Source organism: Notolepis coatsorum (genome assembly GCF_963971535.1).
Source record: "Notolepis coatsorum genome assembly, chromosome: 13".
Classification (NCBI taxonomy): Eukaryota; Metazoa; Chordata; class Actinopteri; order Aulopiformes; family Paralepididae; genus Notolepis; species Notolepis coatsorum.
Window position 1 is genome coordinate 101,820,627 of NC_140177.1, and position 10,378 is coordinate 101,831,004.

At 50.4% G+C, this 10,378-nt stretch overlaps 1 protein-coding gene across 1 annotated transcript in view; it reads right to left on the reverse strand.

The window, feature by feature from the left end:
* The window catches only part of LOC311239035 (contactin-associated protein-like 2), a gene marked incomplete at its 3' end in the record, with an annotated part of 309,018 nt that overhangs the window by 97,338 nt on the left and 201,302 nt on the right, over nt 1-10,378 (reverse strand). The window contains exon 13 of the mRNA XM_084327260.1: nt 9,582-9,697. Within this exon, the coding sequence (XP_084183386.1) occupies nt 9,582-9,697 (116 nt within the window). The remainder of the gene's footprint in view (nt 1-9,581; nt 9,698-10,378) is intronic.

Below are 10,378 nucleotides of genomic sequence, written 5' to 3' on the forward strand. Positions count from 1 at the left end.
CGACGCACGTGTGGTGCAGTAAGGCCCTACTTGGCCTCAGAATAGGCATTGAGATATCGTGTGGATTAATAGTTGAATTGTCATAGTTTGGCACTATACCGTCGAGTTGGACGTATTTCTATTAAGCTAATAATAGTCCGATGTATGGTGCATCGTCGGTTAGAGTTATAAAGTGAGCAGCACCCCCATCGTTCCTGACGTTATCTGGAGTCTTAACCAGGCTGGGCAGACCACTAGTGGTGCTTGCATCCGAGGAGCTCCGGGCCAGGACGAGCGGACCTGTACATTGGATTACTCTACCCGGACGACGGCGAGCCTTCCACGGCTTGGATTATGCTTTGGGTGCTTTGATTATTCCATGGATAACGGCCAACACTGCGGAGTGTTGGAACTACCCCCCGGAGAGGAGTCCAGGTGAGACGGCGCTCTACACCAGTGAGGTCGCCTCACGTCTCTCCGTTGTGGACCGGCAGCTACCGTCCACCAGAGGGTCCAGCTGTATTCATCTGCGGACCGAGGTTCTGTGGGCACCGTGTTCAAGACTTTGAATTCTCCCAAGAAATCGTCGGCCAGATGGGATACCGCCAGCGGCTCTTCTAACCCCCCCCCTCCTACTGTCTTACAACCAGCGGGCCCCCCCCCCCCCTTTAGTGTATCCAGCTATAATCATTTAAGTACCATCGCTATAGTTTCCTAAAGAACCGGGTTGTATACTTACTCCCTGCGTAACCAGAGATTGGACATTCAATGTTGATTTACCTACGAATACTCATTTGCCATACAAGTGCATTTCAAATCATAAATGTAAACAAGTGAACGTTGTATATACCTTTTGCTATATTAAATATTCGATTTGTACATTTGTGTGGACTTCGTTTCATCAGGTGGGAAAGTGTTCATCATATCTATATCATGTACTGGATGGCCAGAAGTTAAAGTACAAGAGGTAGTGGTTTAATACCATACTTATCAATACAGTCAGGGAATTGTACCCCTCAGTTACAATTGGTCCTTCGAGCCGGAGGGTAACTAGTGTAATATTAATATAGTGTTATTAATATTAAAATGGCCTATGATGAACACTCCACGAAACGGTCCTCCTAACGTAGAACGCCCGCGGCGCCGACGACAGACACCTCAGTACTTAGAGGATTACGCTGTCAGTCAACTACCTAGCCTTCGACAAACGGTAAACGCGGTAAAAGTAGAAAGTAAAATTATGTCTGACCTTAACGACCAGGTTTCCCCGACCACAGAGGCCCTAGTAGGTTCTAATGTAACTGACCAAGCTCACGGTGGGGACCAGGAGGGAGCTGACATGCCTTTACCCCCCGCCAATACCGAAGAAGTAGTCCCCGACCAGCCCCGGGAGGAAGACAACCCTACAGAGAGAGAACTCTGCACGGAAGAAGAGGAGGAGAGCGCCGAGGAAATAGAGCTCCAGGACTCCCCAACGAGTACACCCAGGAGCGGCTCACACAGGAGCGGCTCACCTCCACAACCGCCTTCCCCCAGCGAAGCGGAGAGGATGCTACAACAGGCGTTCCTCGTCAGCCTGACAGCCTCTACCGAACGCGATCGACTTCAGGGCGAACGCGATCGACTCCAAGCACAGCAACGGAGCGAAGAAGAGCGCACACGCCTGGAGATGAGACGCCTTCAGACGGAAGAGAATATGGCAAGAGACCGGGCCGACGCCCAGCGCGCCGCTGCCGGTGCCCAAAGAGAAGCAGATCTCACCAAGCGCGAAGTCGAGCGCGACAAGTTACAAGCGCAGCTAATGGAGCAGCTGATCCGCAAGGCAACACCCTCTCCCTCCGCCAGGGGTTCAAGGAACTCGTCGAGACAACAGTCAAGGGCAGCGTCTCCTAACCGAGCAAGCGACCCTGAACTTGACCAACAGACCAAGCCTATACCCCCCGCAGACCCCCTTCCCAGACCGGTCCAAGCGAGACCCAGCTACAAGGAAGGAGCGGCATACACTGCGGAGAAGCTAAATCAACGACTACAGGATCTGGAAGACCTGATAGAGGAAGAAGAGGGAGAGGAGGAGAACCAAGCCCGACGACAGCACAGTACTCCACCGGACCAGGAGGTCCAGTACAGCCCAGGCTATACCCCCGCGGCGCTGCGCTACAGACCCCCGACTCTATTCACGGGTGAGCACGACGCACGACCAGCCCCGAGGAATAGCACCTGGACCAGCGGGCCATGGTACCCTGTCGGTACCAGCCCACAGAGAGGCGCAAGAGGGGACTCGCCTAGGAGGTCTCTCCCCCAACGCTCGCCGATGTATCAGCCATCCACGGCGTCATACATTGCCACGCCGTCGTTTCCAGACTTCACCTATGAGAATCGAGCACAGTACACGGAGCTCCGGATGTGCTTAGAGACAATGATGGTGGATGTCGCTGATGAACGCCACAAGTATGCAATATTACTGAAGCACCTGAAAGTACCGCGAGCGCACAATATAGCGCTAGCCTATGCCACCTCTACGACCCCATACACAGCGGCCCTAGCCGCGCTGGACCAGAGATATGGACGTATATGGGATTACGTAATCCAAGAGATAAGGCATATTGATCGCCTACCCCCAGCAACAGACAATCGCTCATTAGACGACCTGTCAATCAAAGTGCAGTCCCTGGTAGGGATGCTGGGAGCGCAACGGGAAAAGGGCATGCATGAGCTATACGCCAACTCTAACGTCGAGAGGATTTTGGAGAAGCTGCCACCCGCAAGACAAGAGCGTTTTAGGCGGCAGAGAGACTACCGGGATCCTAACGGCCCCGAACCATCCCTCCTTGATCTAGCCGACTTCCTGGCGAGAGAAGTCAGCAGCTTACGACTGGATACGTTCGGGCGGAGCACGCCAAGCTCCAGAGAGGGACCCAGGAGAATAAATGATGGAAGAAGATCGGTGACTGTCATGCACCAATCAGAGTCAGTACCGAGCAGTAAGAGCCACAGTACCCCCTCGAGAAAAGAGAAGTGGAAGATGGCGTGCCCCTACTGTGAGAAAGAACACTGGCTGTCACAATGTGACCTGTTCACAAAGATGAATGCAGAAGAAGTGAGTCAATGGATAAAGTCCAACAGGCGCTGTTACCGATGTGCGCGCAGCCACATGGCAGCCGAATGCCGCCTAAAGAAAAGGTGCAGTCGGTGCGACGGAGCCCATCTAGATATACTACACGACAGTAACAGAAGACGGCCTTCACCTGCACCATCGAGCGGCACCAAGGCAAGTGTCATGTACATTGACCCCGCCAGCAGCAGCGGCGCCCAAGTGCTCTTAAAGGTAGTCTGTGTGACATTGAGCTACCAAGATAAAGTCATGGACACTTACGCCGTCCTTGATGACGGGTCAGAGAAGACCCTTCTGCTCGCGTCCGCTGCGGCCCAGCTGGGACTGCGAGGGAGCGAGAACGAAATGACGATTCGGACAATAAGAAGAGATTTAAAGACGATAAAGGGCGAGAACGTCTCCTTCACTATCGCAGCAAACGGGCAGCCAGAGCGACGGTATAGGATTACAAATGCTTTCACCAGCCAAGAAATAGGACTATCGCAGTACACCTACCCTATCGCCAAGTTGATGGATAAATATGTGCACCTGCGACAACTACCTATCCCGCTCATAGACGGCGCTACCCCGACCCTGCTGATAGGCTCCGACCATGCAGAACTCATAGTCCCGATTGACCGGGTCCATACAGGACCCCGAGGCTGTCCTGCAGCAGTCGAGACCCGCCTAGGGTGGACACTACAAGGCCCCCTCGCTAAATCTCTCAACCGAACAGCAGCCACTAGCTGCCTCCACTCCAGAACGACAGAAGAAGACACCACTCTCCTGCAGCATGTCGAGAGGCTATGGACACTAGAGACAATGCCCTTTAAGAACGAAAAGAAAGATATTCGTTCTAAAGAAGACATTTACGCCATCAACCTACTCGAGCAAGGGACAAAGAGAGTCACAGTCGGCGGAGTGATGAGATACGCAACTCCACTCCTGAGGCGAGAGGGAATGCCCACCTTTCACGCAAAGAAAGACGCCACGGAGCGCTATCTATTGAACACGGAGCGGCGCCTAGCCAAAGACCCCGCTCAAGAAGGTGTGTACCGCGCTGAGATTGAGAAGCTAATCACAGCGGGACACGTGACAAAGATTGACATTAAAGAGGCCGATCAGACGACCGAATCATGGTACGTGCCGCATCACAAGGTCCATCACAACGGCAAGGATCGCATTGTGTTTAACTGCAGCTACCAGATCGGATCCCAAAATCTGAATAAAGAGCTCTTGCCCGGCCCCACACTCGGCCCCTCCCTACTAGGCGTGCTACTGCGCTTCCGCCAGGACAAGGTGGCTATCAGCGGGGATATCAAAGGGATGTTCCTGCAGGTGGGACTGGTGGAGGAGGACAAGCCCCTGCTGCGGTTCCTATGGAGAGAGAGGATCGGAGATGAGAACCCAGCCATCTACCAATGGGAAGTGCTCCCCTTCGGAACCACATGCAGCCCGTGCTGTGCTACATTTGTACACACATGACTGCGTAGCACAGCGGAACAACAACACCATCATCAAATTTGCTGATGACACAGTAGTGGTGGGCCTGATCTCTGCCAACGACGAAAGGGCCTACCTGGAAGAGGTAGAGAACCTGTCACAGTGGTGTCAGGAGAACTGCCTCTCCCTGAACGTCAGCAAAACAAAAGAGATGATTGTGGACTTCAGGAGGACGGGGGTCAAGGACTACAGCCCCCTCAGCATCGACGGGGCACCAGTTGAGAGAGTGAACAGTTTCAAGTACCTCGGAGCCCACATATCCGAGGACTTGACATGGACCACACACATTGACAGTGTTGTGAAGAAGGCACGACAACGCCTCTACTTCCTCAGGCGCCTAAGGAAGTTCCAAGTCAGTCAGAAGATCCTTAGGAACTTCTACTCATGTACAATAGAGAGCATCCTGACCGGCAACATCACCTCCTGGTTTGGGAATAGCACTGCACAAGACCGTAGCAGACTACAAAGAGTGACACGTTCAGCCGAACGCACAATTAGAGGGGGGCTTCCCACCCTCCAGAACATTTACAACAAGCGGTGCAAGGGGAAGGCTAAGAGAATTATTAAGGACTCGAGCCACCCGAACAACTGCCTCTTTGAACTGCTGCCGTCAGGCAAGCGATACCGGAGTCTTATGGCGAGCACAGAAAGACTCAGAAGGAGCTTCTATCCCCAGGCCATCAGGCTGCTAAACGAACAATAATCGCTAAACGAACAATAATCACTATGCAACAACCATCAAATGCACACAGCACACACACCCACACGCACACACTCACTCAAACAAACAACTCACTGCAGCACCCACTCTCCACACTTTAGATCACACAAACACACTTACACTTTATATTTATTGATAAAGGATTTGCACTACAACTCGTACACCTACTGTGAATTGTACCTAAACTGCACCTCGTCCATTTATGCCTTGCACTATATAGTATTGTATATTAGTACACTGCACAGTATTGTATATTGTATGGTAACTACGTCTACGAACATTGTACATATGTCTAAACTGAACACTGTGACCTCTTTTTTTACTTCTAATTTTTACTATGTTTTTATTTCATACTTATCTTGTCATGCACAGTCTCTGGAGCGCAACAGTAAGAAGCTTTTTGTACAAAAGTATTCTGTACTTCTGTATGACAACTATTAAAGAAACTTGAAACTACAGAAACACGTCGCAGAGGACCCAGCAGCAGATGAAGAGGTCCGACACAGTGTGAAGAACAGTTTCTACGTGGACAACTGTTTACAAAGCGTTTCGACTCAAGAAGAAGCCGAGGCTCTCCTAATCAAGCTACGCGCCTCCCTGATCAAAGGCGGCTTTGATCTCAGGCAGTGGGCCAGCAGTGACCCGCACGTATTGCGCAGCCTCTTCCCCGCGGACAAGGCTGCCAGCAGCGAGACCTGGATGGCGACCATCCCAGGAGAAGCCCAAGAAATGACATTAGGACTAGTCTGGCGCTTCAAAACAGACTCGCTCCACTATAGACACAAACCCTTGACTCCAGAGCAGGGAAGGTCGACGGCGACACCGACCACCAGACGGAGTGTGTACAGAACACTCGCCAGACAATATGACCCGTTGGGATGTATTCTACCTTACACCACCAGGGCAAAGATGATTGTACGAGCACTATGGGACAAGGACCAGGGCTGGGACGACCCAATACCCGCACACCTTGCCTCAACATGGAGAGAGTGGGAGACGGAACTCCGCTCACTCCCAGGCGTCAATATACGCCGCAGCTACTTCCCATCCACAGTGAGGCCAGAGACATGCAGGATTGATCTACACGTCTTCAGCGACGCCTCCGAAGTAGCCTATGGATCGGTGGCCTACTTGCGTGCCCAAGAGAAGGGAGGAAAGATACACACTGCTTTCATCCTGGCTCGCTCAAGAATAGCCCCACGAAAGCAACAATCTATCCCGCGTCTAGAGCTCTGCGCAGCCCTAGCAGGAGCGCATCTAGCCACGTTAATCCAACGTGAACTCACCATTCCGGTGCACAGAACAATCTTGTGGTCAGATTCCACGACAGTACTCACATGGATCAAGTCTGATTCATGCAGATACAAAGTCTTCGTGGGAGTCAGAGTCACCGAGATTCAAGAGTTAACAGAAGCAGCGAGCTGGCGGTATGTGGACACCAAACACAACCCAGCTGACGTCATCACCCGGGGAATGTCTCTGGATGACCTCACCCGTCGCAACATCTACAGTGACGGACCAGAATTCCTCAAGCTCCCCGAAGAAGAGTGGCCTACGCCCACCCCACGGGAAGCAAGTAACGAGGAGGCTGAGAACAAGAAACCTATGTTCTGTGGACTGAGCACAGTCGCCTCCACAGACCCCAACATAGATGACTGCATTACCCTAGAGAGTGCGCAGCAGAGGACATTCCTGTGGCACCACCCAGAGATTCAGTCCACCACTGACATGTCAGCAGCTGACTACGAAGAAGCAGAACTTCTTCTACTACAACGAGCCCAGAGAGACTCGTTCCCCGATGAGCTAGACTGTCTACAGGGAGGAAAGCCCGTCCCATCAGACAGCAGACTGCTCCACCTGGCACCCGAGAGTGACGCCCATAATCTCATCAGAGTGGGTGGTCGCCTGCGGAGAGCCCCCGATCTACCGGATGACATCAAGTACCCGATAGTCTTGAACAGCCGACACAAGGTCACAGAGCTGATCATAAAGAAATACGACGAGGATGTACACCACGCAGGAGCAGAGAGAGTCTTCGCGGAGATCAGACGTCGCTATTGGATACTTCAAGGAAGAGAAGCGGTGCGACGCTTCCAGCGAACCTGTCTAGACTGCCGAAAGTGCCGCGCGCAGCCCAGCATACCACGGATGGCTGACTTACCCCCCTGTCGCCTCCGACTCGGCGACAAGCCATTCCACTCCACAGGCGTGGACTGTTTTGGCCCGTTGTATATAAAGAGAGGAAGAGGAACCGAGAAGCGGTGGGGTATTGTATTCAAATGCATGACCACCAGAGCGATACATATCGAGCTCCTTCCGACCATGAGCACAGACTCATTCCTTATGGCCTTCCGAAGATTCACATCACGGAAGGGAAAACCGTCTACATTGTTGTCTGATCACGGGACAAACTTCAAAGGCGGAGAAAGAGAGCTGAGAGAGAGCTTCCAAGCTATGGGCCCAGAACTTAAGACCCACCTCGCTCCATCCCAGATTGACTTCCAGTTTAATCCCCCGAACGCACCCCACTTCGGTGGAACCTGGGAACGAGAAGTACGTTCTATAAAGACAGCCCTGTACGCCGTGCTTGGGGCCCAGACTGTGGCGGAAGAAGTCCTAATGACAGTCCTCACGGAGATCGAGGGAGTATTGAACTCCAAGCCCCTCGGCTACGTCTCCAGTGATGTAGCAGATGTCGACCCAGTCACCCCCAACACACTCTTAATGGGGCGGCTGGACCCCGCGCTACCCCAGACAATGTACAGGCCTGAAGAAGCGAACGGCCGAAGAATGTGGAGGTACAGTCAAGTACTAGCTGACAAGTTTTAGACCACTAGTGGTGCTTGCATCCGAGGAGCTCCGGGCCAGGACGAGCGGACCTGTACATTGGATTACTCTACCCGGACGACGGCGAGCCTTCCACGGCTTGGATTATGCTTTGGGTGCTTTGATTATTCCATGGATAACGGCCAACACTGCGGAGTGTTGGAACTACCCCCCGGAGAGGAGTCCAGGTGAGACGGCGCTCTACACCAGTGAGGTCGCCTCACGTCTCTCCGTTGTGGACCGGCAGCTACCGTCCACCAGAGGGTCCAGCTGTATTCATCTGCGGACCGAGGTTCTGTGGGCACCGTGTTCAAGACTTTGAATTCTCCCAAGAAATCGTCGGCCAGATGGGATACCGCCAGCGGCTCTTCTAACCCCCCCCCTCCTACTGTCTTACAACCAGCGGGACCCCCCCCCCCCCCTTTAGTGTATCCAGCTATAATCATTTAAGTACCATCGCTATAGTTTCCTAAAGAACCGGGTTGTATACTTACTCCCTGCGTAACCAGAGATTGGACATTCAATGTTGATTTACCTACGAATACTCATTTGCCATACAAGTGCATTTCAAATCATAAATGTAAACAAGTGAACGTTGTATATACCTTTTGCTATATTAAATATTCGATTTGTACATTTGTGTGGACTTCGTTTCATCAGGTGGGAAAGTGTTCATCATATCTATATCATGTACTGGATGGCCAGAAGTTAAAGTACAAGAGGTAGTGGTTTAATACCATACTTATCAATACAGTCAGGGAATTGTACCCCTCAGTTACACTATGTATACACTGCCATAGTGTTAAGAGTCCTTGTATTGCATGATACAAATTAAAGATTGTTAAGATAAGAGGGTGAGAGGTCCAACCTGTGCTGACCAACAGGTCAAAGGTTAAAGGGTTATACAATGCCATAGTGTTAAGAGTCCTTGTATTGCATGATACAAATGAAAGATTGTTGAATTAACCCTCGAGTCACCCTTAAAAAAACCCACTACCTGTCTCCCTAGTGACCGAAACTGCGATCTCAGTAAAACATATATTTTTCATGTATTGTTCCAATTATTTTTCATGAATATCATTATTAACTTCAGTCCTCACCATACATATAGAATATTTATTCATTTTCTGGATTTTAACCATTTCTTAAATTAGGGTCAGGGTTAGGGTTAGGGTTTGGTTAGGGTTAGGGTTACCCTAGGGTTACCCTAACCCCCTAACCCTAACCTGTCCATTTCTGCGACTAGGGTGAAAGGTGTGACACTTATGTTCCACACGCTTAATGGTGATTTTTGAAGAGAAAAATAAACATGGATTATTGTAATGTGTCCAAGATGTGATACTGAGCTACTTTTTGCGACAAGGGTGACTGGAGGGTTAAGAGTTGGAGGCTGAGAGGTCCGACCTGTGCTGACCTACAGGTCAATGGTTAAAGGGTTAAAGGTGAGAGGTCATTGGGTACCTGTTCGGCAGACATGTTGTAGTTAAGCTGCAGCACAGCTTTGCCCTCCTGGTCAGAGCTGGTCACCGATGTCTGAGGAGACAAGTTGTTCCTGACCGTGGTCCACACTTTGTCTTCTAAAACAACACACATCATACAACATCATATAGTGCCAGGGGCGCCTGGTATAAATGGGCTAACAGGGCTAAGCCCTCCCTATCTTTTAGAATAGATTATTTTTTCTTTTTTTACTTAGAACTAGGGATGTTCGATATTGGCTTTTTTACCGATATCCAATATACCGATATTATCCAACTCTTAATTTCCGATACCGATACCGATATATGCTGGGTTCCCCCCCCCCCCCCCCCCCCCCCCCCAAAACTGAATAATTTCAGGTAATTAACATTACATATCTCTTGTTGTGCAATTAACACAACATTATGCATATTTTTTACAATAAATAAAGTAAGAATTTGTTCTTACTTGCTTGCCTGGGTAAATAAAGGTTAAATAAATAAAACAATAAAAAAAACGATACCGATAATTTCCGATATTACATTTTAATGCCAATATAAGCCAATATCGGACATCTCTACTTAGAACACATTGTTCTAAACTTAGGTGGAACCTAGAGCACTAAAAGCACCAAATAGTCAGAAGAAAAACACAGGATATATTTACATATATTAATTTACAGCCCAAACTCAGTAGCATCAGCTTCCATTCATGTTGTAGTGTTGTGAGTGACAGGGGGCGTGACTCGTGGCACTCCCACTTGGTGTGCTGATTTTGGGCATTCAGCCCTCAGGTCACTG